Raw genomic sequence first — 27,415 nt, 5'->3', positions numbered from 1 at the left:
GAAAGCCGCGAGCCCCAGCTCACAGGTTGAAGGACCCTCCTCAGAAGAACATCGGAGTATGGAGTTATCCACGAGAACGTCACTTCCGGAGCTGTGGATCTTTGTTATAGAGTCAAAGCTTTATAGCAGTTGGGTGTGACAGACCGATAGCAGATCAATCCCTTCACAGGTGGATTATAAGGTGCTGGTATAAGTGCTGTGCCGGCTCCTCCACTTACAAGGCAGACACCATTACATTTGGAAACTGGTCAGAAACTATCCCGATGTAGCAGACTCCAGCCGGACAATTACTGCATAATCATTGCTCCAAACTGCAGAAAACCCATGTCATAAATGTGCAAACTACTAACATTTTATAAACAATATTTAATATTCACAATACAAAACGTCCTTAAAAGAAAGCATTAATGTCCATGAGACAAGAGCATCATCCTGTCGGTGTGAACTGAATGCACACGACGATCATGTGCCGCCGCCCGGGACGATCATGTGCCGCCGCCCGGGACGATCATGTGCCGCCGCCCGGGACGATCATGTGCCGCCGCCCGGGACGATCATGTGCCGCCACCAGGGACGATCATGTGCCGCCGCCAGGGACGATCATGTGCCGCCACCAGGGACGATCATGTGCCGCCACCAGGGACGAGTCAGGTCATATGCTTCAGGTTACCTGAAAAGAGGGAGAGACAATGGGAAGAGTTAGGGGTCTTACAACCACCAAGTTGACTTTTCTTAGGGCATTTTGGCTTCAGCCCCATAGTCATCATACAATGTATCGCTCGGCCACCTCTGCAGCAGCGTGGTGTCATGGATTCCTGCATCGGGTTGCTCCTCGGGTCTTTTTCTCGTATAATTATGATAATTATTTCATTGACATAAAACTACTAAATATAACCGGAAAATTAGACTTCTGCAAATGAAAAGCAGAAAAGAGGAATAGAGGAAAAGAGTCGCTGCCAGGAACACTCTGCCAGGGTCTCACTGTTTGGTTCTGACACTACTGGACAATTCATTAACCCCCTCACCTCTGGGCCATTTTACGTTTTTGCGCTTTCGTTTTATGCTCCCCTACTTCCCAGAGCCATAACTTTTTTATTTTTCGGTCAATATGGCCATGTGAGGGCTTGTTTTTTTGCGGGACGAGTTGTACTTTTGAACGCCACCATTGGTTTTACCATATCATGTACGGGAAAACGGGGAAAAAATTCCAAATGCGGTGAAATTGCAAAAAAAGTGCAATACCACAGTTGTTTTATTTATTTTTTTTACTGTGTTCACTAAATGCTAAAACTGACCTACCATTATGCTTCTACATTTTTCGAGACCCGTAGTGTCTCCTTTTTTCGCGATCTGGGGCCGGGTGAGGGCTTATTTTTTTTGCGCTGAGTACATGTCGTGAAAGGTTTAAAGGGAAAGTGTCAGCAGGTTTTTCCTATGTAATCTGAAAGCAGCCTGATGTAGGAGCAGAGACCCTGATTACAGCCATGTGTCACTTATTGGACTGTGTTTTGCTGCTTCAATACAACCAGTGTTTTATTAGCAGGAGATTATCATTGCAGGACAACGTGGCACGTGCACGTTAGTCCAACCACGCTCGCTTCCACCACTGATACAGAGAAAGCTGCCAATCAGTGGTGTGGGGTTACACACAGAAAGCTACCAATCAGTGGTGTGGGGTTACACACAGAAAGCTACCAATCAGTGGTGTGGGGTTACACACAGAAAGCTACCAATCAGTGGTGTGGGGAGGGGTTATACACAGAAAGCTACCAATCAGTTGTGTGGGGAGGGGTTATACACAGAAAGCTGCCAATCAGTGGTGTGGGGAGGGGTTATACACAGAAAGCTGCCAATCAGTGGTGTGGGGAGGGGTTATACACAGAAAGCTACCAATCAGTGGTGTGGGGAGGGGTTATACACAGAAAGCTGCCAATCAGTGGTGTGGGGAGGGGTTATACACAGAAAGCTGCCAATCAGTGGTGTGGGCGGGATTATTCACAGTTACTCACTCAATTGAATAGGAGGCGGATGTGCAGTACACCACGGCGGCCACTACCACTTGACGGCGGAGCCCCACAGGTGAGCACTTCCGGCCGCTGGCGCCAACAACAGCTAATCGGCAGAGGTGCCGCGTGTGGGACCCCGGCCGATCATCCATTGATGCCCTATGTAAAAGTAGTGGGCAACCACTTTAAGAACTAATGTGTGATTTAAAGCATCACCGGCGTTTTACTTTGTTTCACATAAATCAATAGTACACGATAAAATCATAAACTTTGTAATATATCTTATCAGAGAAATCTGCTTCATTCTCCTCCACGACCGATCTTTCATTCTCAGTCTGTAGTTCGTGAAGACAGACATTCATATTACTGAAATAGGAGATGATTGTTGGTGCTTTTAAAATTCCATGGAGAGGGAGGAGCTGAGGGAGGAGCTAAGGAAGGAGCTGGAGGCCGGCAGACTCTGCTGCAAGTGCTCTTGAAACAACAGTTACAGTTCTCCATAGAATCTTATAGGCACCAACTGCCATCTCCTCTCAGTAATGGGAATATCTGTATTAATTGAATACAGATTTCACAGCTGAATTTACAATTTTGAGAATGAATCATCCGTCCAGGAGAAGTAATCAGATTTATCTGATAGATTATGAAGTTTCTTATTCTCATGTGAACTATAAATTTATGAAATAAATTAAAAAGGACGATTACTCTTTACAGGGGTTGTTCGATCTAAAACTACAAGCCTGCCTGCAGTCCCTCGATCTGACCGCAGACTTGTGAATCCTCACATTGCGTGCACTGCGCACTGTCTGCAGCGGCAGTCATGTACTGCAGGTGTACGCAATGCATACTCCCGTCCACAGTCAATACACTTACATTGGGCGAGGCCGCACCTGTGTAGTCGGCATGAGGCTGGACATTTCCTTTAAGCATTCTATTATATAAGTCTTGCCTTATTTTTTGGGGGCAGCACATAATGCAATGACTACAGTGACCACTGGCTACAGGATGCCATTGTGCACGCCGGCACAGATGTAAGCACCATTCACTGTCTTCAGAACGCTGGGACACCACCTTCATTGGTGCGGGAACAGCAGTAGCTGGAGCTGGTGGCAATAATCCACTGAAATGCTGATTTTATAGTTTTTAAAATTATTTTAAAATAAAAGAAAAACCACTGAGACGCCACCCAAGAGCCAATCAGGTTACATCTTCCCCAGAGCCTTACCTTTGATTGAAGCCAAAATCTGCTGCACCGTCTGGGCATTATTCTGGTCAGAGCGACAGCTGGGTGTAATCTCCAGGACATAATCCGGCCCGTACTCTGTGAAGAACTAAATACAAAATCATGTATCACGTACAGTGCAACCAAAACCTGTCAATGCGGAGGGCAGGCTATCCTCAACCCTGCCAAACAGAGGTGATGGCGGCGCGGCTTCAGTCACCGCTCAGTGCATTGCGAGGGCAGCTGTAACCACCCCGGCACTGACTGCCGGCTCAGCATTACACTGAAAGCTCGAGGCTGCAGAGAGGGATGAAGTCCATGTCCTCCTGGCAGCGGGGCTCTCAGTCACAGAGGTGACACCGGCGCGGCTTCAGTCACAGCTCAGTGCATTGCGAGTGGCGGCTGTAACCACCCCGGCACTGACTGCCGGCTCAGCATTACGCTGAAAGCTCGAGGCTGCAGAGAGGGATGAAGTCCATGTCCTCCTGGCAGCGGGGCTCTCAGTCACAGAGGTGACGCCGGCGCGGCTTCAGTCACCGCTCAGTGCATTGCGAGGGCAGCTGTAACCACCCCGGCACTGACTGCCGACTCAGCATTATGCTGAAAGCTCGAGGCTGCAGGGAGGGATGAAGTCCATGTCCTCCTGGCAGCGGGGCTCTCAGTCACAGAGGTGACGCCGGCGCGGCTTCAGTCACAGCTCAGTGCATTGCAAGTGGCGGCTGTAACCGCCCCAGCACTGACTGCCGGCTCAGCATTACGCTGAAAGCTCGAGGCTGCAGAGAGGGATGAAGTCCATGTCCTCCTGGCAGCGGGGCTCTCAGTCACAGAGGTGACGCCGGCACGGCTTCAGTCACAGCTCAGTGCATTGCAAGTGGCGGCTGTAACCGCCCCGGCACTCACTGCCGGCTCAGCATTACGCTGAAAGCTCGAGGCTGCAGAGAGGGATGAAGTCCATGTCCTCCTGGCAGCGGGGCTCTCAGTCACAGAGGTGATACCGGCGCGGCTTCAGTCACCGCTCAGTGCATTGCGAGTGGCGGCTGTAACCACCCCGGCACTGACTGCCGGCTCAGCATTACGCTGAGACCTCGAAGCTGCAGGGAGGGATGAAGTCCATGTCCTCCTGGCAGCGGGGCTCTCAGTCACAGAGGTGATACCGGCGCGGCTTCAGTCACCGCTCAGTGCATTGCGAGTGGCGGCTGTAACCGCCCCGGCACTGACTGCCGGCTCAGCATTACGCTGAAAGCTCGAGGCTGCAGAGAGGGATGAAGTCCATGTCCTCCTGGCAGCGGGGCTCTCAGTCACAGAGGTGATACCGGCGCGGCTTCAGTCACCGCTCAGTGCATTGCGAGTGGCGGCTGTAACCACCCCGGCACTGACTGCCGGCTCAGCATTACGCTGAGACCTCGAGGCTGCAGGGAGGGATGAAGTCCATGTCCTCCTGGCAGCGGGGCTCTCAGTCACAGAGGTGACACCAGCGCGGCTTCAGTCACCGCTCAGTGCATTGCGAGTGGCGGCTGTAACCGCCCCGGCACTGACTGCCGGCTCAGCATTACGCTGAAAGCTCGAGGCTGCAGGGAGGGATGAAGTCCATGTCCTTCTGGCAGCGGGGCTCTCAGTGCAGGCACCGAGCAGCTTGAATCTCCATTATCCTGCAGATTAACCCCATATCTGCAAATTAACTGTTTTTTTTTTTCATGACAGGTTCCCTTGAACATTCGGGGTGAATGAGTTTATATTTTGATAGATGTAATGATGCCAAACATGTTTTTTTTCTAATTTGTGAATATTCTTATTTTTGAACTGGGAAAAGGAGCGAATTAAACAGTTATTTTTGTTAAAACTAGATCATGTTTACAAAGTTTTTTCCCTTTAATGATCTACAGAAACAGTTCAATATGTGATATATACTAATATATATTTTTTCATTTAAAAATTATTTCTTAGTCCCTTTATTGGCTTAAACCAGCAATTGTTTGATTGCTGAAAATTCCATATATTCAAGCACAACAGTATTGTAGTATAAAGTGCAATTCACATTCTCCTGCGGAGTCCAGCCACAGCCGGGTCTCCTAGGAGGAACAAAATGGCAGTGAGTAGTCCCCCAGCTGCCCAGCTAACCCGAAGCTGCATGGCGTGTGGCAGAAATATATGACCAATGTATGGTGGACCAGCAGTGATCGGAGCTACAGGCAGATGTAACACAGTGGACACCTGCCGCATAATGGGCTCGGCCCGCTTCATGCACCCCGCATGCGACCTGTGCCAATGTTACATGGCACAGGTAAATAGGGGGTTAAGGTTGTAAACGAGACATTGTTTTGAGCCTCTTTCAGTAGATAGCAGGTAAAACTAATACCAGTTTGCAATTATAGAAGAATTCAGGAGGTTTATTAGCTCAAGAAATACCTTGTAAAAAATGTAAGATGCAAAAAGGGCATCCAGCAGATATGATGAAGAGGTAGAGGACCCCGCCAGCAGGGCGAGCACACAGGAGCCTTTGTTCAGTGTCTTCATACAATAAAAGCATTCACAAGCTTAGAAGGGATAACGTGACTCGATTACCTGGAATGGCTCATTCAGGTTTTTATCCCCCCAGAATGCGCAATATGAGGCAGAGAGTATGGCCTACCTCGTGGTCTGGGATCTCAGAAGATAAGGTCCGGCCTAGGATCACTGCGGTCAGGTACGTCCAGCACCGAGCCGTGTTGGCAAGATGGTATCCTCCTAAGAGAGAGAACAGCAGCTAAGAAGCTCGGAGCAGTCAGGAGTCACCTCCACATCTCCTCAACTATCTACTACTGCAAGAAACTACAAGGAAAGAATAGAAACCATGAGTGAGAGGATGATGGAGCAGGTCCAGGGGAGCCCGCCACCAAGCAGCAGGTCCAGGGGAGCCCGCAGCAGGTCCAGGGGAGCCCGCAGCAGGTCCAGGGGAGCCCGCAGCAGGTCCAGGGGAGCCCGCAGCAGGTCCAGGGGAGCCCGCCGCCGAGCAGCAGGTCCAGTGGAGCCCGCCGCCGAGCAGCAGGTCCAGTGGAGCCCGCCGCCGAGCAGCAGGTCCAGGGGAGCCCGCCGCCGAGCAGCAGGTCCAGGGGAGCCCGCCGCCGAGCAGCAGGTCCAGGGGAGCCCACCACCGAGCAGCAGGTCCAGAGGAGCCCGCTGCCGAGCAGCAGGTCCAGGGGAGCCCACCACCGAGCAGCAGGTCCAGGGGAGCCCACCACCGAGCAGCAGGTCCAGGGGAGCCCACCACCGAGCAGCAGGTCCAGAGGAGCCCGCCGCCGAGCAGCAGGTCCAGGGGAGCCCGCAGCAGGTCCAGAGGAGCCCGCTGCCGAGCAGCAGGTCCAGGGGAGCCCGCAGCAGGACAGGGGAGCCCACTGCCGAGCCGCAGGTCCAGGGGAGCCCACCACCGAGCAGCAGGTCCAGGAGAGCCCGCAGCAGGACAGGGGAGCCCGCCACCCACCGAGCAGCAGGTCCAGGGGAGCCCGCCACCCACCGAGCAGCAGGTCCAGGGGAGCCCGCCACCCACCGAGCAGCAGGTCCAGGGGAGCCCGCCACCCACCGAGCAGCAGGTCCAGGGGAGCCCGCCACCCACCGAGCAGCAGGTCCAGGGGAGCCCGCCACCCACCGAGCAGCAGGTCCAGGGGAGCCCGCCACCCACCGAGCAGCAGGTCCAGGGGAGCCCGCCACCCACCGAGCAGCAGGTCCAGGGGAGCCCGCCACCCACCGAGCAGCAGGTCCAAGGGGAGCCCGCCACCCACCGAGCAGCAGGTCCAGGGGAGCCCGCCACCCACCGAGCAGCAGGTCCAGGGGAGCCCGCCACCCACCGAGCAGCAGGTCCAGGGGAGCCCGCCACCCACCGAGCAGCAGGTCCAGGGGAGCCCGCCACCCACCGAGCAGCAGGTCCAGGGGAGCCCGCCACCCACCGAGCAGCAGGTCCAGGGGAGCCCGCCACCCACCGAGCAGCAGGTCCAGGGGAGCCCGCCACCCACCGAGCAGCAGGTCCAGGGGAGCCCGCCACCCACCGAGCAGCAGGTCCAGGGGAGCCCGCCACCCACCGAGCAGCAGGTCCAGGGGAGCCCGCCACCCACCGAGCAGCAGGTCCAGGGGAGCCCGCAGCAGGACAGGGGAGCCCGCCGCCGAGCAGCAGGTCCAGGGGAGCCCGCAGCAGGTCCAGGGGAGCCCGCAGCAGGTCCAGGGGAGCCCGCCGCCGAGCAGCAGGTCCAGGGGAGCCCGCAGCAGGACAGGGGAGCCCGCCGCCGAGCAGCAGGTCCAGGGGAGCCCGCAGCAGGTCCAGGGGAGCCCGCAGCAGGTCCAGGGGAGCCCGCAGCAGGACAGGGGAGCCCGCCGCCGAGCAGCAGGTCCAGGGGAGCCCGCAGCAGGACAGGGGAGCCCGCCGCCGAGCAGCAGGTCCAGGGGAGCCCGCAGCAGGTCCATGGGAGCCCGCAGCAGGTCCAGGGGAGCCCACCACCGAGCAGCAGGTCCAGAGGAGCCCGCCGCCGAGCAGCAGGTCCAGAGGAGCCCGCCGCCGAGCAGCAGGTCCAGAGGAGCCCGCCGCCGAGCAGCAGGTCCAGAGGAGCCCGCCGCCGAGCAGCAGGTCCAGAGGAGCCCGCCGCCGAGCAGCAGGTCCAGAGGAGCCCGCCGCAGGACAGGGCAGTGGACCCCGCCGCAGGGCAGGGCAGTGGACCCCGCCGCAGGGCAGGGCAGTGGACCCCGCCGCAGGGCAGGGCAGTGGACCCCGCCGCAGGGCAGGGCAGTGGACCCCGCCACAGGGCAGGGCAGTGGACCCCGCCACAGGGCAGGGCAGTGGACCCCGCCACAGAGGTGGTTATTATAACAGCAGGTCAGAGGACCACACCCTAGAGGTGGTTATTATAACAGCAGGTCAGAGGACCCTACCACAGAGGAGGTTATTATAAGAGCTGTCAATCCTCTGTGGAAGCGGACTAGTCAAGTGAGAACGGCACCACACCAGCTCACCAGTGACAGGATGGCACCGCGCCAGCTCACCAGTAACCGGATGGCACCGCGACAGCTCACCAGTGACCGGATGGCACCGCGACAGCTCACCAGTGACCGGATGGCACCGCGACAGCTCACCAGTGACAGGACGGCACCGCGACAGCTCACCATGGGGACTTAGTTAACGCTATTTTGATCAAAAAAGTAAAAGCCATCCCACCATGACAAGGTGTACCCATCAGGATGCTCCTATCCTGTCTATAGCATTAACACCTTACCTTGTGTCAGCCGACCTCAGTGTGAATAACGGCAAAAGAGGACAGGGGCTGTACAGATAAATGCCCAGATCATAAAGAGGGAGCCATACAAAGTACAAGAAACTACAGCAAAACCAAAGACCCAAAGACATGAGCCGGAGCATAAGCTGGTGTACGTGCAATGTGTAAGAGCACCTTCACACTGTGGCCATTTCACAGACAAAACCCAATAAAAAAAAACAAAATGAGCATATACCCTACATTAAGTAAATAATAGCCGTACATAAAAATAACATGGGGGGCTTCGTTAATGCTATTTTGCTAGAAAAAAAAAGTCGTTTCTGAGCAGGGCATTTATCTGCACAGCTTCCCATGGACAGCTCGGCCCGTCCTGCTCTGCCCTTATTCACACTGAGGTCGGCTGACACAAGGTGAGCATTTACTACTACATACAGGATAGGACTGTCCCAATGGGTACACCTTGTCGTGCTGGGATGGCTTTTACGCCTTTTTGATAAAAAATACCATTAACTAAGTACCCCATGTTATTTACATGTACTATTATCATTTACTTACTATAATGTATGTGGTAGATTAGTTTTTTTTTTTTTACTGGGTTTTGTCTGTGAAATGGCCGCAGTGTGAACGTGCCCTTACACATGGCTCATATACTAATGTTCTGAAGGAAGCCGAATCCTTGTGAGAATCTCCATAGGTGGTCACCTCCTCCTAGGAGCAGAGTGGGCAGCTGCCACTGTAAGACGTACTTCAGGCACTTCCCAATGCCCTCGGGGGTCATGTTGAATGAACACATGGGGTCTCCTGCAATCGTATCGGCCCCCAACTGCAAGACAACAGCTTCGGGGTTAAATGTTGCAAACACTTCCTTCAGCACCCTGTAAGACAAAGGACATTTCATAAAATGTTACCAATCTTGTTACAGACAGTCATTTAAAAAAAAAACAATAAAAAGTAAACTATTGTTTTATTTTTTTTAACAAATCACATAAAAATAAGAAACTTTGTAATATATCCTATCAAAGAAATCTGCTTCTTACTCCCCCTGACCTGATCTTTTACTCTGTAATATCTGTCTTCAGTGTATACAGAGTTTCATATTACTAAAAAAGGAGAAGGCAGTTGGTGCCTATAAGATTCTATGGAGAAGGAGAAGGACGAGGAGGGAGGAGGCGCTAGAGGCAGACATTGTGCTGCACATTCTCCTGAAACCACACATTCATTTTAAATCAGTTTCTTTTAAGAAAACTCGGCCCATGCTGGGTAAACACGGAGGACGTATTCCAGAGACTATGCCGTCAATGGCTGCAGATCTTCTGAATGATCTGTCTTAGGCACGTGGTGATTTAACAAACTATTCATTTCTTTGTATGCCTCTTCAGTAAAATTAGCGTCTTTCCTATGCCTGTTGCTTAAGTAACGTGACTAAATTATGACAATATCTCCACGTGATATCAATGGTGCGTGTCCATTAAATACATTTACCAGTTACAGAAAAGTTGTGTTCCCAAGAATAGTTTGTTAAAAAAAAACAAAAAACTACAATCTAGCTATACTCACCAACCCCAGGTCCAGCGGCCCCGAGTCTCCGCCACCTCCCTGGTCATTGTCTGCAGTGCTGTCAACGTGATGCCAGCCCTGCAAACAAACAGATACCAAGGCAGCGACCGACACTGGGTGATGGACCTGGGGCTTGTGAGTACAGCACATTTATTTTATTTAAACAAAATGCACCTGGGTACAAATTTTCTGAAACCAGAAAACCAAAAAACAACAATTTCTTCTTTTTTTGTTAATGTAGAAGTACCTATTATTTCTGTGAGGAAACCCGAGCCGAAGCCACAATGCACACAGGTAAATGGAAAGATACCAGTGGCTAGGATTAGCGGTAGCCGGTGTAGCCAAACTAAATGCAACACTCACAGATGAGCTGCAGTAAAAGAAAACAGAACAGAATAGTTCTGAGAGCGTGCACGAGAGCTAAGAGCGTGCACGAGTGCTGAGAGCGTGCACGAGTGCTGAGAGCGTGTATGAGTGCTGAGAGCGTGCATGAGTATGTACGAGTTCTGAGAGCGTGCATGAGTATGTACGAGTTCTGAGAGCGTGCATGAGTATGTACGAGTTCTGAGAGCGTGTATAAGTGTGTACGAATTCTGAGAGCGTGCATGAGTATGTACGAATTCTCTGAGCGTGTATGAGTATGTACGAGTTCTGAGAGCGTGTATGAGTGTGTACGAGTTCTGAGAGCGTGCATGAGTATGTACGAGTTCTCTGAGCGTGTATGAGTATGTACGAGTTCTGAGAGCGTGTATGAGTGTGTACGAGTTCTGAGAGCGTGCATGAGTATGTACGAGTTCTGAGAGCGTGCATGAGTATGTACGAGTTCTGAGAGCGTGTATGAGTGTGTACGAGTTCTGAGAGCGTGCATGAGTATGTACGAGTTCTGAGAGCGTGCATGAGTATGTACGAGTTCTATGAGCGTGTATGAGTATGTACGAGTTCTGAGAGCGTGTATGAGTGTGTACGAGTTCTGAGAGCGTGTATGAGTATGTACGAGTTCTGAGAGCGTGTATGAGTATGTACGAGTTCTATGAGCGTGTATGAGTATGTACGAGTTCTATGAGCGTGCATGAGTATGTACGAGTTCTCTGAGCGTGCATGAGTATGTACGAGTTCTGAGAGCGTGTATGAGTGTGTACGAGTTCTGAGAGCGTGTATGAGTATGTACGAGTTCTCTGAGCGTGTATGAGTATGTACGAGTTCTCTGAGCGTGTATGAGTATGTACAAGTTCTCTGAGCGTGTATGAGTATGTACGAGTTCTCAGAGCGTGTATGAGTATGTACGAGTTCTGAGAGCGTGTATGAGTATGTACGAGTTCTGAGAGCGTGTATGAGTATGTACGAGTTCTGAGAGCGTGTATGAGTATGTACGAGTTCTCTGAGCGTGTATGAGTGTGTACGAGTTCTGAGAGAGTGTATGAGTATGTACGAGTTCTCTGAGCGTGTATGAGTGTGTACGAGTTCTCTGAGCGTGTATGAGTGTGTACGAGTTCTCTGAGCGTGTATGAGTATGTACGAGTTCTCTGAGCGTGTATGAGTATGTACGAGTTCTCTGAGCGTGTATGAGTATGTACGAGTTCTCTGAGCGTGTATGAGTATGTACGAGTTTTCTGAGAGAGTGTATGAGTATGTACGAGTTTTCTGAGAGAGTGTATGAGTATGTACGAGTTCTCTGAGCGTGTATGAGTGTGTACGAGTTCTCTGAGCGTGTATGAGTGTGTACGAGTTCTCTGAGCGTGTATGAGTATGTACGAGTTCTCTGAGCGTGTACGAGTATGTACGAGTTCTCTGAGCGTGTACGAGTATGTACGAGTTCTCTGAGCGTGTACGAGTTCTCTGAGCGTGTACGAGTGTGTACGAGTTCTCTGAGCGTGTACGAGTGTGTACGAGTTCTCTGAGCGTGTACGAGTGTGTACGAGTTCTCTGAGCGTGTACGAGTATGTACGAGTTCTCTGAGCGTGTATGAGTATGTACGAGTTCTCTGAGCGTGTATGAGTATGTACGAGTTCTCTGAGCGTGTATGAGTATGTACAAGTTCTCTGAGCGTGTATGAGTATGTACGAGTTCTCTGAGCGTGTATGAGTATGTACGAGTTCTCTGAGCGTGTATGAGTATGTACGAGTTCTCTGAGCGTGTATGAGTATGTACGAGTTCTCTGAGCGTGTATGAGTATGTACGAGTTCTCTCAGCGTGCATGAGTATGTACGAGTTCTCTGAGCGTGCATGAGTATGTACGAGTTCTCTGAGCGTGTATGAGTATGTACGAGTTCTCTGAGCGTGTATGAGTATGTACGAGTTCTCTGAGCGTGCATGAGTATGTACGGGTTCCGAGAGCGTGTATGAGTGTGTACGAGTTCTCTGAGCGTGTATGAGTATGTACGAGTTCTCTGAGCGTGTATGAGTATGTACGAGTTCTCTGAGCGTGTATGAGTATGTACGAGTTCTCTGAGCGTGTATGAGTATGTACGAGTTCTCTGAGCGTGTACGAGTATGTACGAGTTCTCTGAGCGTGTACGAGCGTGTACGAGTTCTCTGAGCGTGTATGAGTGTGTACGAGTTCTGAGAGCGTGTACGAGTTCTGAGAGCGTGTACGAGTTCTGAGAGCGTGTACGAGTTCTGAGAGCGTGTACGAGTGTGTACGAGTTCTGAGAGCGTGTATGAGTATGTACGAGTTCTGAGAGCGTGTATGAGTGTGTACGAGTTCTCTGAGCGTGCATGAGTATGTACGAGTTCTCTGAGCGTGTACGAGTGTGTACGAGTTCTCTGAGCGTGCACGAGTATGTACGAGTTCTCTGAGCGTGTACGAGTATGTACGAGTTCTCTGAGCGTGTATGAGTATGTACGAGTTCTGAGAGCGTGTATGAGTATGTACGAGTTCTGAGAGTGTATGAGTGTGTACGAGTTCTCTGAGCGTGTATGAGTGTGTACGAGTTCTCTGAGCGTGTATGAGTATGTACGAGTTCTCTGAGCGTGTATGAGTATGTACGAGTTCTCTGAGCGTGTATGAGTGTGTACGAGTTCTCTGAGCGTGTATGAGTATGTACGAGTTCTCTGAGCGTGTATGAGTATGTACGAGTTCTCTGAGCGTGTACGAGTTCTCTGAGCGTGTATGAGTATGTACGAGTTCTCTGAGAGTGTATGAGTGTGTACGAGTTCTCTGAGCGTGTATGAGTGTGTACGAGTTCTCTGAGCGTGTATTAGTATGTACGAGTTCTGTGAGCGTGTATGAGTATGTACGAGTTCTCTGAGCGTGTATGAGTATGTACGAGTTCTGTGAGTATGGATGGTTCATCACAGCAGGCAATTAAGGCACAGTTGTATGACATATTTGTTATGCACATAACTCACGGAATATTAAAGCCTACAACACAGAATAGCGGCACCCACACCCTACAGGTCCCTGTATAGACTAGACAATCCCTAGATGCACAACAAAAAACACCACCTCGAACCTGACTCCCTAAAGGGTCGTCAAGGGGTTTCTTGTACCTCCTGAGGGACCAATGGGGAGTCTGCTGCGCCCAGCTAACCAGAGGAGGAAAAGTGTGCAGTTGGATATGAGGACACAGGGAGAGGAAACTAAAAGCATGCGCACAAAGGAAAAAAAGAGGAGAATAATTAAACAAGTTTAACCTACGACCAACCTAACTGAGGAGAAAAGAGAGGTGCTGGGAAGGCAGATAAACAAAACAATCAGCAGAAATACAAAGTGTTTCCGTAACAGGGAAAATCTCTTCACTGAAGAGCATTAACTTCTTGGCACTAGTCCAACTAGTAGAAGTATAGCCAGCAAGGGAGTGTAGTGAAGGGAGAATATATATAGCTCAACCCAGACTGTGATAGGGCAACCAAAACAGAACAATGGGAAACACCTGGAGAGGAGCAACCGAGAAAGGAAAAATAAAGGCAATCGGAACCATCAGCATAAGAAAAGGGCAACAGCTCAGCAGAAAGGAGAACCGACCACGGAGCAAGAAGCCATCAGCTTGAATCCCCAAATCAAACCATGATGTTATTAAAGGCGGAACATGGATATAATCCTGAGGGCAGTTCAGCCAAGCAGTAATCAGAGTGAAACGTAATTCAGAGATAAAGGTGTCATTTGAGATTTTGTAATAGGAGGATTATAACATTATCTCAGATAGCGGTTTGTCATGTAACCTTGGCCATCATGGCACAGCATTACATAATAACTGTACCATGTGGTAGAGTATATTCTGTGTAATATTCAGAACATTGAGGGTGTTACCCCAGATGGGTGCCCGATGCCAGATGATTTTGTGGTTAGACTGAGGAGCTCAGGTATAGTGAATCTGCACAGCTCAGTGGTAAGCCAATGATTTCTGAAGAGCAGAAGACCATCCTCCCACCTCTAGCCACCATGGGTGTGAACCAGTCACAAATGCCAGGTCAGCAGTATTCCATAGAGTAGAGACCTCAGGGTCAAAGTGTGACTCCAATAAATAGCAAACCAAGGGAATCTGTCACCAGATTTATGCTTCCCCATCTTAGAGCAGCTTAATGTAGGGGCAGAGACCCTGATTCCAGCGAGGTGTTACATATAATATATAGAATTTTTTTTCATCTATGCTCTTTGTTTTATGTCCTAGATCGTATATTTAGCTTTTTAGATATAGATTTTCTGGGATTTATGGATCTATCACTTGTACATATGTCACTTGTTTTTGGTGGCTATAGGTAATGGTTGTGTGTTTACTAGACGCTGGCACTGATCTATAGTTTTTTCAGCAACAGTTCTCTAACTGTTAGCACTGGCACTTATAGATAACTAATTGTATCACTTACATATACGTACCGAATGAGGATGTGCATGTTTTCTTGCCTCACGCACGTCCTGGAATGCATGCTTACCATGCATATCCAGGATGTTTCTTATCACATGATGAAGCATAGCAGACACATCATGAGCCAAGTACATCACAAGCATCATGGACTTAAAGGACCTCGTTCACTTCCAATGGTGGATAGTTAGTATACTAAGGCAACTGCCCCTCACCCTGACATGAGCCAAAAGAAGCGAGGTGAAACGCGCGTCGGGGTGAGATGACATAATGTCTCTCAGTCCTTGTGCCTGGTTGACCACTGCAACACTAGGTAACCTATGCTACTTCATTACATTAGTCTTTATTTTGCTATATATCATGGATACAATGGAAGAGAGGATTTGTTAGCAGGAGCAGATTTTTTTTTTTTTTAAAGGGGGAACCATAGTGTTTGGTTTAAAGACATTGGGTCTGATATTATCCCACTCCCCCCTTTTGATCTGACACTAATGACACATTTGGTAACCTATACTACCTCATTATATTTGTTTGTACTGTGGTATACAGTGGGTACGGAAAGTATTTAGACCCCTTTACATTTTTCACTCTTTGTTTCATTGCAGCCATTTGGTAAACTCTAAAAAGTTCATTTTTTTTCTCATTAATGTACACTCTGCACCCCATCTTGACTGAAAAAAACAGAAATGTAGAAAGTTTTGCAAATTTATTAAAAAAGAAAAACTGAAATATCACATGGTCATAAGTATTCAGACCCTTTGCTCAGTATTGAGTAGAAGCCCCCTTTTGAGCTAGTACAGCCATGAGTCTTCTTGGGAAAGTTTTTCACACCTGGATTTGGGGATCCTCGGCCATTCTTCCTTGCAGATCCTCTCCAGTTCCGTCAGGTTGGATGGTGAATGTTGGTGGACAGCCATTTTCAGGTCTCTCCAGAGATGCTCAATTGGGTTTAGGTCAGGGCTCTGGCTGGGCCAGTCAAGAATGGTCACAGAGTTGTTCTGAAGCCTCTCATTTGTTATTTTAGCTGTGTGCTTAGGGTCATTGTCTTGTTGGAAGGTGAACCTTCGGCCAAGTCTGAGGTCCAGAGTACTCTAGAAGAGGTTTTCATCCAGGATACCTCTGTACTTGGCAGCATTCATGTTTCCTTCAATTGCAACCAGTCGTCTTGTCCCTGCAGCTCAAAAACACCCCCATAGCATGATGCTGCCACCACCATGTTTCACTGTTGGGATTGTATTGGGCAGGTGATCAGCAGTGCCTGGTTTTCTCCACACATACCGCTTAGAATTATCACCAAAAAGTTCTATCTTCGTCTCATCAGACCAGAGAATCTTATTTCTCAGTCTGGGAGTCCTTCATGTGTTTTTGAGCAAACTCTACGCGGGCTTTCATATGTGTTGCACTAAGGAGAGGCTTCCGTCTGGCCACTCTGCCATAAAGGCCCGGCTGGTGAAGGGTTGTAGTGATAGAAGACTTTGTGGAGCTTTCTCCCATCTGCCTACTGCATCTCTGGAGCTCAGCCACAGTGATCTTGGGGTTCTTCTTTACCTCTCTCACCAAGACTCTTATCCCATGATTGCTCAGTTTGGCAGGACGGCCAGGTCTAGGAAGACTTCTGGTGGTCACAAACTTCTTCCATTTAAGGATTATAAAGGCCACTGTGATCTTAGGAACCTTGAGTAATGCAGAAATTCTTTTGTAACCTTGGCCTTGTGCCTTGCCACAATTCTGTCTCTGAGCTCCTTGGGCAGTTCCTTTTGAGCTCATGATTCTCATTTGGTCTGACATGCACTGTGAGCTGTGAGGTCTTATATAGGTGCGTGCCTTTCCAAATCAAGTCCTATCAGTTTAATTAAACACAGCTGGACTGCAATGAAGGAGTAGAACCATCTCAAGGAGGATCACAATGAAATGGACAGCATGTGACTTAAATATGAGTGTCTGAGTAAAGGGTCTGAATACTTATGACCATGTGATATTTCAGTTTTTCTTTTTTAATAAATTTGAAAAATTTCTACATTTGGTTTTTTTTCCAATCAAGATGGAGTGCAGAGTGTACTCTGCACTGCTCATCATCTGCACAATACAATCCCAACAGTGAAACAAGGTGGTGGCATCATGCTATAGGAGTGTTTTTCAGCCGCAGGGACAGAACGACTGGTTGCAATTGAAGGAAACATGAATGCGGCCAAGTACAGAGATATCCTGGATGAAAACCTCTTCCAGAGTGCTCTGGACCTCAGACTTGGTCGAAGGTGAACCTTCCAACAAGACAATGACCCTAAGCACACAGCTAAAATAACAAAGGAGTGGCTTCAGAACAACTCTGTGACCATTCTTGACTGGTCCAACCAGAGCCCTGACCTAAACCAAATTGAGCATCTCTAGAGAGACCTGAAAATGGCTGTCCACCAACATTCACCATCCAACCTGACAGAACTGGAGAGGATCTGCAAGGAAGAATGGCCGAGGATCCCCAAATCCAGGGGTGAAAAACTTGTAGCATCATTCCCAAGAAGACTCATGGCTGTACTAGCTCAAAAGGGGCTTCTACTCAATACTGAGCTAAGGGTCTGAATACTTATGAACAAGTGCTATTTTAATTTTTCTTTTTTAATAAATTTGCAAACATTTCTACATTTCTGTTTTCTTTAAGTCAAGATGGGGTGCAGAGTGTACATTAATGAGGAAAAAAAGGAACTTTTTAGAATTTACCAAATGGCTGCAATGAAACAGTGAAAAATTTAAAAGATCTAAATACTTTCCGTACCCAGTGTAAATCCATATACACTGACACCTGGTAATTCTCAGATTAAATTGCAAAAACATGGTGACACATTCCTTTTAAATGATCTCCTATTGTGATTGGTCAATAGAAACTGATGCCAGCTGCTTGTACACAACTATGCCACAAAAACAAGAGGAGAAAAAACAAAGGACGTGCGGGCGTTCTCCCCTTCCCCCGCGCAGGCGTCCTCCCCTTCCCCCGAGCAGACGCCCTCCTCTTCCCCCGAGCAGACACCGCCCCTTCCCCCGAGCAGGCGACCGCCCCTTCCCCCGAGCAGGCGACCGCCCCTTCCCCCGAGCAGGCGACCGCCCCTTCCCCCGGGCAGGCACCACGATTCGGCAGGTGACAGATGCAGCCATGTGATGCTGGAGTGGCCTGGAGCGCCGCTGACACCGGCAGAGAACGGAAACCGCCGAGTATACGCTGCTCTCAGATGGGGCAGCAAACACCAGCCGATAGGTTCCCTTTAATGATGGTTTGGTAAATACAGTGAAGAAGCTTCAATATGGAAAAATAAGGAAAGCAGAGAAGTCATCATTGCTGGATTTACAATAAGATATCAAGAAGAAAACAGGCAACAAAAGCCTCCGGCCATGTCTGCCTTCTCCTGGACGTAATATAGTCTTACCCTTCACAGACTTGGTAATATTTGTCATCCGTGATCCCATCCTGTAAGGGCACATTCACACTATAGTAGCGTCCCTTCCCAAGGCCGATGTCACTTACATCACCTGTCCCTAAAAGAGAATAAACTGATTTATAGACTAGCATACCAATACTCTGATCAGCAGATAATGGACTAGCAGGCTCTACTGCACAACACCCCAGTAGTGGCCAGAACAGCACATCTCCAGCTCTGGCAGCGGCGACTCTAGGTGGAAAACGTCTCTGAACCAATGACCACTGCACAGCAGAGGACAATACACGCCAAAACCATGGCCGCACGCACTGCCAAGGAAAGCAGAAAGTCCATCATGTCATTCAGTGCTGGAGCAGATCAATGTCCGTCCCTGCCCCCTGACCACCGCGCAGTCCGCCGCGGACCCCTGACCACCGCGCAGTCCGCCGCGGACCCCTGACCACCGCGCGGTCCGCCGCGGACCCCTGACCACCGCGCGGTCCGCCGCGGACCCCTGACCACCGCGCGGTCCGCCGCGGACCCCTGACCACCGCGCGGTCCGCCGCGGACCCCTGACCACCGCGCGGTCCGCCTCGGATCCCTGACCACCGCGCAGTCCGCCTCGGACCCCTGACCACCGCGCAGTCCGCCTCGGACCCCTGACCACCGCGCAGTCCGCCTCGGACCCCTGACCACCGCGCAGTCCGCCTCGGACCCCTGACCACCGCGCAGTCCGCCTCGGACCCCTGACCACCGCGCAGTCCGCCTCGGACCCCTGACCACCGCGCAGTCCGCCTCGGACCCCTGACCACCGCGCAGTCCGCCTCGGACCCCTGACCACCGCGCAGTCCGCCTCGGACCCCTGACCACCGCGCAGTCCGCCTCGGACCCCTGACCACCGCGCAGTCCGTCTCTGTCCAGCGAAGAGCGAAATAAAAGCTTTTTTGTCTCTCCATTAAAGAGACATTAGCAATCAAACTATTTTGCACCTAATGAGTTAATACCGACTTGGACTTTAAAAAAAATAGTTATCAGACAGTTTTCACTGGGGGGCGTGTCCTGCTTCTCCCAGTAGGATGCGGACCAATAGAAAGCAGGCAGCAACACTCAAAGGAGAGCCGATAGAAGGGCTATACTCAGTTATGCTGCCCTTCCCCGACAAGGACCTTATCTGGAAGGTGCTCTTCATCTCTGCTCTCTAGTCATGCAGGAGGTTAGACCAGGAGATCAGAGCTCTCTAGTCATGCAGGAGGTTAGACCAGGAGATCAGAGCTCTCTAGTCATGCAGGAGGTTAGACCAGGGGATCAGAGCTCTCTAGTCATGCAGGAGGTTAGACCAGGAGATCAGAGCTCTCTAGTCATGCAGGAGGCTAGACCAGGAGATCAGAGTTGTCTTTCATTGCATCTCACACACTGGGAAATCTGCTCTAAGCTTTGGTAGTGGTGTGTTCTTCTTTTCTTTTGAGTGTTTCTGCCTGCTTACGATTGGGCAATATCATACATGATGTAAATGCCCGCAGTGAAAACTTAATGTTAGCTCACTAGAGGCGGAAAAAAAAAACCACAAAAAAAAGTTTTATTTTGCTTCTGCAGCTACTATTAGATCGTGTGACCAGTTCAGCAAGAAAAATTAGGCGAAAGGTCTTGTGTAAACTACATTTACACTGAGATAATTGTGAACGCTCGCTGTGGAAAACGCTCATTTCACAATTATCTTTCCGTTTAAACAGAATGAAATGATCTTTTGCGAAGTCCAGAAAATGATTGGTTCTCGGCAGTGCATTGTTCTGTGTAGCAGGACTGACACTGCAGAGCCACGGAACCTACCTGCGCTGAGCGACGGAGCCTACCTGCGCTGAGCGACGGAACCTACCTGCGCTGAGCGACGGAACCTACCTGCGCTGAGCGACGGAACCTACCTGCGCTGAGCGACGGAACCTACCTGCGCTGAGCGACGGAGCCTACCTGCGCTGAGCGACGGAGCCTACCTGCGCTGAGCGACGGAGCCTACCTGCGCTGAGCGACGGAGCCTACCTGCGCTGAACGACGGAACCTACCTGCGCTGAGCGACGTAGCATGGATCGCTCAGCACGCATCGCTTAGCTTATCTGCCTGTGTAAACAGGTGTTCACACCACCATCCAACAGCAAGTTTACTAATCGGCAGACGTATGCTGCTGGTCATCCATGTAAACGGACCCTTAATTCTGAAGCTTTTCTGTGATAAGTAGTATCGGTATAAAGCACAGCAAGATCTCCAGGCGTGAAGTTCTGCTGTCAATAGCGCCCAACTCTATCATAATGTCCAAGGTTTTAGAATACGCCGTCTGACGCGATCATATAAGTATATAGCAGTACCTTGTTTAGAGAAAGTGGCATCTCCTCGCCCTAAGGGCTCATGCACATATATACGGACAGCACACTGACCAAGGTAATTCAATAGGGCTGTCCGGATGAGTTCTTCTACACGGACTCAGTGTTCATGGGAAAATAATCTCAGCGTGCACTATTCTCTTCCATAGATCGTATGAGACTCACCCATTTAAGTCTATGGGTGCGCTAACAATCAGATCCATTGTACATCCGATGTTTACAGGCTCAGCGCCATCATCATCCTATCAGACTACTGGGTCCTGTGCATCCTACAATGGTTAATGTATAAAAACACACGTCACATGGACTGAGGGTGCCGACGCGCGTGTGGAGAGTGCCGACGCGCGGGCAGAGAGTGCCGACGGAGAGTGCCGACGCGCGGGCAGAGAGTGCCGACGGAGAGTGCCGACGCGCGGGCAGAGAGTGCCGACGGAGAGTGCCGACGCGCGGGCAGAGAGTGCCGACGGAAAGTGCCGACGCGCGGGCAGAGAGTGCCGACGGAGAGTGCCGACGCGCGGGCAGAGAGTGCCGACGGAGAGTGCCGACGCGCGGGCAGAGAGTGCCGACGGAGAGTGCCGACGCGCGGGCAGAGAGTGCCGACGCGCGGGCAGAGAGTGCCGACGCGCGGGCAGAGAGTGCCGACGCGCGGGCAGAGAGTGCCGACGGAGAGTGCCGACGCGCGGGCAGAGAGTGCCGACGGAGAGTGCCGACGCGCGGGCAGAGAGTGCCGACGGAGAGTGCCGACGAGCGGGCAGAGAGTGCCGACGCGCGGGCAGAGAGTGCCGACGCGCGGGCAGAGAGTGCCGACGCGCGGGCAGAGAGTGCCGACGCGCGGGCAGAGAGTGCCGACGCGCGGGCAGAGAGTGCCGACGCGCGGGCAGAGAGTGCAGACGGAGAGTGTCGACGCGCGGGCAGAGAGTGCAGACGGAGAGTGCCGACGCGCGGGCAGAGAGTGCAGACGGAGAGTGCCGACGCGCGGGCAGAGAGTGCAGACGGAGAGTGCCGACGCGCGGGCGGAGAGTGCCGACGCGCGGGCGGAGAGTGCCGACGCGCGGGCGGAGAATGCCGACGCGCGGGCGGAGAGTGCAGACGCGCGGGCGGAGAGTGCAGACGCGCGGGCGGAGAGTGCAGACGCGCGGGCGGAGAGTGCAGACGCGCGGGCGGAGAGTGCAGACGGAGAGTGCAGACGCGCGGGCGGAGAGTGCAGACGGAGAGTGCAGACGCGCGGGCAGAGAGTGCAGACGGAGAGTGCAGACGGAGAGTGCAGACGCGCGGGCAGAGAGTGCAGACGGAGAGTGCAGACGGAGAGTGCAGACGCGCGGGCAGAGAGTGCAGACGGAGAGTGCAGACGCGCGGGCAGAGAGTGCAGACGGAGAGTGCAGACGGAGAGTGCAGACGGAGAGTGCAGACGGAGAGTGCAGACGGAGAGTGCAGACGGAGAGTGCAGACGGAGAGTGCAGACGGAGAGTGCAGACGGAGAGTGCAGACGGAGAGTGCAGACGGAGAGTGCAGACGGAGAGTGCAGACGGAGAGTGCAGACGGAGAGTGCAGACGGAGAGTGCAGACGGAGAGTGCAGACGCGCGGGCAGAGAGTGCAGACGGAGAGTGCAGACGCGCGGGCAGAGAGTGCAGACGGAGAGTGCAGACGCGCGGGCAGAGAGTGCAGACGGAGAGTGCAGACGCGCGGGCAGAGAGTGCAGACGGAGAGTGCAGACGCGCGGGCAGAGAGTGCAGACGGAGAGTGCAGACGGAGAGTGCAGACGGAGAGTGCAGACGGAGAGTGCAGACGGAGAGTGCAGACGGAGAGTGCAGAGAGTGCAGACGGAGAGTGCAGACGCGCGGGCAGAGAGTGCAGACGGAGAGTGCAGACGCGCGGGCGGAGAGTGCAGACGGAGAGTGCAGACGCGCGGGCGGAGAGTGCAGACGGAGAGTGCAGACGCGCGGGCGGAGAGTGCAGACGGAGAGTGCAGACGCGCGGGCGGAGAGTGCAGACGGAGAGTGCAGACGCGCGGGCGGAGAGTGCAGACGGAGAGTGCAGACGCGCGGGCGGAGAGTGCAGACGGAGAGTGCAGACGCGCGGGCGGAGAGTGCAGACGGAGAGTGCAGACGCGCGGGCGGAGAGTGCAGACGGAGAGTGCAGACGCGCGGGCGGAGAGTGCAGACGGAGAGTGCCGACGCGCGGGCGGAGAGTGCAGACGGAGAGTGCCGACGCGCGGGCGGAGAGTGCAGACGGAGAGTGCCGACGCGCGGGCGGAGAGTGCAGACGGAGAGTGCCGACGCGCGGGCGGAGAGTGCAGACGGAGAGTGCCGACGCGCGGGCGGAGAGTGCAGACGGAGAGTGCCGACGCGCGGGCGGAGAGTGCAGACGGAGAGTGCCGACGCGCGGGCGGAGAGTGCAGACGGAGAGTGCCGACGCGCGGGCGGAGAGTGCAGACGGAGAGTGCCGACGCGCGGGCGGAGAGTGCAGACGGAGAGTGCCGACGCGCGGGCGGAGAGTGCAGACGGAGAGTGCCGACGCGCGGGCGGAGAGTGCAGACGGAGAGTGCCGACGCGCGGGCGGAGAGTGCAGACGGAGAGTGCCGACGCGCGGGCGGAGAGTGCAGACGGAGAGTGCCGACGCGCGGGCGGAGAGTGCAGACGGAGAGTGCCGACGCGCGGGCGGAGAGTGCAGACGGAGAGTGCCGACGCGCGGGCGGAGAGTGCAGACGGAGAGTGCCGACGCGCGGGCGGAGAGTGCAGACGGAGAGTGCCGACGCGCGGGCGGAGAGTGCAGACGGAGAGTGCCGACGCGCGGGCGGAGAGTGCAGACGGAGAGTGCCGACGCGCGGGCGGAGAGTGCAGACGGAGAGTGCCGACGCGCGGGCGGAGAGTGCAGACGGAGAGTGCCGACGCGCGGGCGGAGAGTGCAGACGGAGAGTGCCGACGCGCGGGCGGAGAGTGCAGACGGAGAGTGCCGACGCGCGGGCGGAGAGTGCAGACGGAGAGTGCCGACGCGCGGGCGGAGAGTGCAGACGGAGAGTGCCGACGCGCGGGCGGAGAGTGCAGACGGAGAGTGCCGACGCGCGGGCGGAGAGTGCAGACGGAGAGTGCCGACGCGCGGGCGGAGAGTGCAGACGGAGAGTGCCGACGCGCGGGCGGAGAGTGCAGACGGAGAGTGCCGACGCGCGGGCGGAGAGTGCAGACGGAGAGTGCCGACGCGCGGGCGGAGAGTGCAGACGGAGAGTGCCGACGCGCGGGCGGAGAGTGCAGACGGAGAGTGCCGACGCGCGGGCGGAGAGTGCAGACGGAGAGTGCCGACGCGCGGGCGGAGAGTGCAGACGGAGAGTGCCGACGCGCGGGCGGAGAGTGCAGACGGAGAGTGCCGACGCGCGGGCGGAGAGTGCAGACGGAGAGTGCCGACGCGCGGGCGGAGAGTGCAGACGGAGAGTGCCGACGCGCGGGCGGAGAGTGCAGACGGAGAGTGCCGACGCGCGGGCGGAGAGTGCAGACGGAGAGTGCCGACGCGCGGGCGGAGAGTGCAGACGGAGAGTGCCGACGCGCGGGCGGAGAGTGCAGACGGAGAGTGCCGACGCGCGGGCGGAGAGTGCAGACGGAGAGTGCCGACGCGCGGGCGGAGAGTGCAGACGGAGAGTGCCGACGCGCGGGCGGAGAGTGCAGACGGAGAGTGCCGACGCGCGGGCGGAGAGTGCAGACGGAGAGTGCCGACGCGCGGGCGGAGAGTGCAGACGGAGAGTGCCGACGCGCGGGCGGAGAGTGCAGACGGAGAGTGCCGACGCGCGGGCGGAGAGTGCAGACGGAGAGTGCCGACGCGCGGGCGGAGAGTGCAGACGGAGAGTGCCGACGCGCGGGCGGAGAGTGCAGACGGAGAGTGCCGACGCGCGGGCGGAGAGTGCAGACGGAGAGTGCCGACGCGCGGGCGGAGAGTGCAGACGGAGAGTGCCGACGCGCGGGCGGAGAGTGCAGACGGAGAGTGCCGACGCGCGGGCGGAGAGTGCAGACGGAGAGTGCCGACGCGCGGGCGGAGAGTGCAGACGGAGAGTGCCGACGCGCGGGCGGAGAGTGCAGACGGAGAGTGCCGACGCGCGGGCGGAGAGTGCAGACGGAGAGTGCCGACGCGCGGGCGGAGAGTGCAGACGGAGAGTGCCGACGCGCGGGCGGAGAGTGCAGACGGAGAGTGCCGACGCGCGGGCGGAGAGTGCAGACGGAGAGTGCCGACGCGCGGGCGGAGAGTGCAGACGGAGAGTGCCGACGCGCGGGCGGAGAGTGCAGACGGAGAGTGCCGACGCGCGGGCGGAGAGTGCAGACGGAGAGTGCCGACGCGCGGGCGGAGAGTGCAGACGGAGAGTGCCGACGCGCGGGCGGAGAGTGCAGACGGAGAGTGCCGACGCGCGGGCGGAGAGTGCAGACGGAGAGTGCCGACGCGCGGGCGGAGAGTGCAGACGGAGAGTGCCGACGCGCGGGCAGAGAGTGCAGACGGAGAGTGCCGACGCGCGGGCAGAGAGTGCAGACGGAGAGTGCCGACGCGCGGGCAGAGAGTGCAGACGGAGAGTGCCGACGCGCGGGCAGAGAGTGCAGACGGAGAGTGCCGACGCGCGGGCAGAGAGTGCAGACGGAGAGTGCCGACGCGCGGGCAGAGAGTGCAGACGGAGAGTGCCGACGCGCGGGCAGAGAGTGCAGACGGAGAGTGCCGACGCGCGGGCAGAGAGTGCAGACGGAGAGTGCCGACGCGCGGGCAGAGAGTGCAGACGGAGAGTGCCGACGCGCGGGCAGAGAGTGCAGACGGAGAGTGCCGACGCGCGGGCAGAGAGTGCAGACGGAGAGTGCCGACGCGCGGGCAGAGAGTGCAGACGGAGAGTGCCGACGCGCGGGCAGAGAGTGCAGACGGAGAGTGCCGACGCGCGGGCAGAGAGTGCCGACGCGCGGGCAGAGAGTGCCGACGCGCGGGCAGAGAGTGCCGACGCGCGGGCAGAGAGTGCCGACGCGCGGGCAGAGAGTGCCGACGCGCGGGCAGAGAGTGCCGACGGAGAGTGCAGACGCGCGGGCAGAGAGTGCCGACGGAGAGTGCAGACGCGCGGGCAGAGAGTGCCGACGGAGAGTGCCGACGCGCGGGCAGAGAGTGCCGACGCGCGGGCAGAGAGTGCCGACGCGCGGGCAGAGAGTGCCGACGCGCGGGCAGAGAGTGCCGACGCGCGGGCAGAGAGTGCAGACGCGCGGGCAGAGAGTGCAGACGCGCGGGCAGAGAGTGCCGACGCGCGGGCAGAGAGTGCAGACGCGCGGGCAGAGAGTGCAGACGCGCGGGCAGAGAGTGCAGACGCGCGGGCAGAGAGTGCAGACGCGCGGGCAGAGAGTGCAGACGCGCGGGCAGAGAGTGCCGACGGAGAGTGCCGACGCGCGGGCAGAGAGTGCCGACGCGCGGGCAGAGAGTGCCGACGCGCGGGCAGAGAGTGCAGACGCGCGGGCAGAGAGTGCAGACGCGCGGGCAGAGAGTGCAGACGCGCGGGCAGAGAGTGCAGACGCGCGGGCAGAGAGTGCAGACGCGCGGGCAGAGAGTGCAGACGCGCGGGCAGAGAGTGCAGACGCGCGGGCAGAGAGTGCAGACGGAGAGTGCAGACGGAGAGTGCAGACGGAGAGTGCAGACGGAGAGTGCAGACGGAGAGTGCAGACGGAGAGTGCAGACGGAGAGTGCAGAGAGTGCAGACGCGCGGGCAGAGAGTGCAGACGCGCGGGCAGAGAGTGCAGACGCGCGGGCAGAGAGTGCAGACGCGCGGGCAGAGAGTGCAGACGCGCGGGCAGAGAGTGCAGACGCGCGGGCAGAGAGTGCCGACGGAGAGTGCCGACGCGCGGGCAGAGAGTGCCGACGGAGAGTGCCGACGCGCGGGCAGAGAGTGCCGACGCGCGGGCAGAGAGTGCCGACGCGCGGGCAGAGAGTGCAGACGCGCGGGCAGAGAGTGCAGACGCGCGGGCAGAGAGTGCAGACGCGCGGGCAGAGAGTGCAGACGCGCGGGCAGAGAGTGCAGACGGAGAGTGCAGACGGAGAGTGCAGACGGAGAGTGCAGACGGAGAGTGCAGACGGAGAGTGCAGACGGAGAGTGCAGACGGAGAGTGCAGACGGAGAGTGCAGACGGAGAGTGCAGACGGAGAGTGCAGACGGAGAGTGCAGACGGAGAGTGCAGAGAGTGCAGACGCGCGGGCAGAGAGTGCAGACGCGCGGGCAGAGAGTGCAGACGCGCGGGCAGAGAGTGCAGACGCGCGGGCAGAGAGTGCAGACGGAGAGTGCAGACGGAGAGTGCAGACGGAGAGTGCAGACGGAGAGTGCAGACGGAGAGTGCAGACGGAGAGTGCGGGCAGAGAGTGCGGGCAGAGAGTGCAGACGCGCGGGCAGAGAGTGCAGACGCGCGGGCAGAGAGTGCAGACGCGCGGGCAGAGAGTGCAGACGCGCGGGCAGAGAGTGCAGACGCGCGGGCAGAGAGTGCAGACGCGCGGGCAGAGAGTGCAGACGCGCGGGCAGAGAGTGCAGACGCGCGGGCAGAGAGTGCAGACGCGCGGGCAGAGAGTGCAGACGCGCGGGCAGAGAGTGCAGACGCGCGGGCAGAGAGTGCAGACGCGCGGGCAGAGAGTGCAGACGCGCGGGCAGAGAGTGCAGACGCGCGGGCAGAGAGTGCAGACGCGCGGGCAGAGAGTGCAGACGCGCGGGCGGAGAGTGCAGACGGAGAGTGCAGACGGAGAGTGCAGACGGAGAGTGCAGACGGAGAGTGCAGACGGAGAGTGCAGACGCGCGGGCAGAGAGTGCAGACGCGCGGGCAGAGAGTGCAGAC

General features: G+C 55.2%; 1 protein-coding gene across 2 annotated transcripts in view; it reads right to left on the bottom strand.

Annotated features, from left to right (window-relative positions):
• Positions 1-346: 346 nt before the first annotated feature.
• HDAC8 (histone deacetylase 8) overlaps positions 347-27,415 on the bottom strand; it is a 70,626-nt gene continuing 43,557 nt past the window's right edge. Inside the window, exons 7-12 of one of the 2 annotated variants that reach the window (XM_073637736.1) lie at positions 18,238-18,346; positions 10,267-10,389; positions 9,165-9,337; positions 5,858-5,952; positions 3,232-3,337; positions 347-670 (exon numbers count right to left, since the gene is read on the bottom strand). In XM_073637736.1, the coding sequence (XP_073493837.1) occupies positions 648-670; positions 3,232-3,337; positions 5,858-5,952; positions 9,165-9,337; positions 10,267-10,389; positions 18,238-18,346 (629 nt within the window). In that variant the 3' untranslated portion in view covers positions 347-647. The remainder of the gene's footprint in view (positions 671-3,231; positions 3,338-5,857; positions 5,953-9,164; positions 9,338-10,266; positions 10,390-18,237; positions 18,347-27,415) is intronic. The other variant, XM_073637737.1, reaches the window with a different exon arrangement.

The sequence above is a fragment of the Phyllobates terribilis genome, unplaced genomic scaffold, assembly GCF_046119375.1.
Source record: "Phyllobates terribilis strain yellow unplaced genomic scaffold, ASM4611937v1 Scaffold_7__3_contigs__length_470593459, whole genome shotgun sequence".
Lineage (NCBI taxonomy): Eukaryota > Metazoa > Chordata > Amphibia > Anura > Dendrobatidae > Phyllobates > Phyllobates terribilis.
This window is presented reverse-complemented; position numbering and strand designations above follow the sequence as displayed.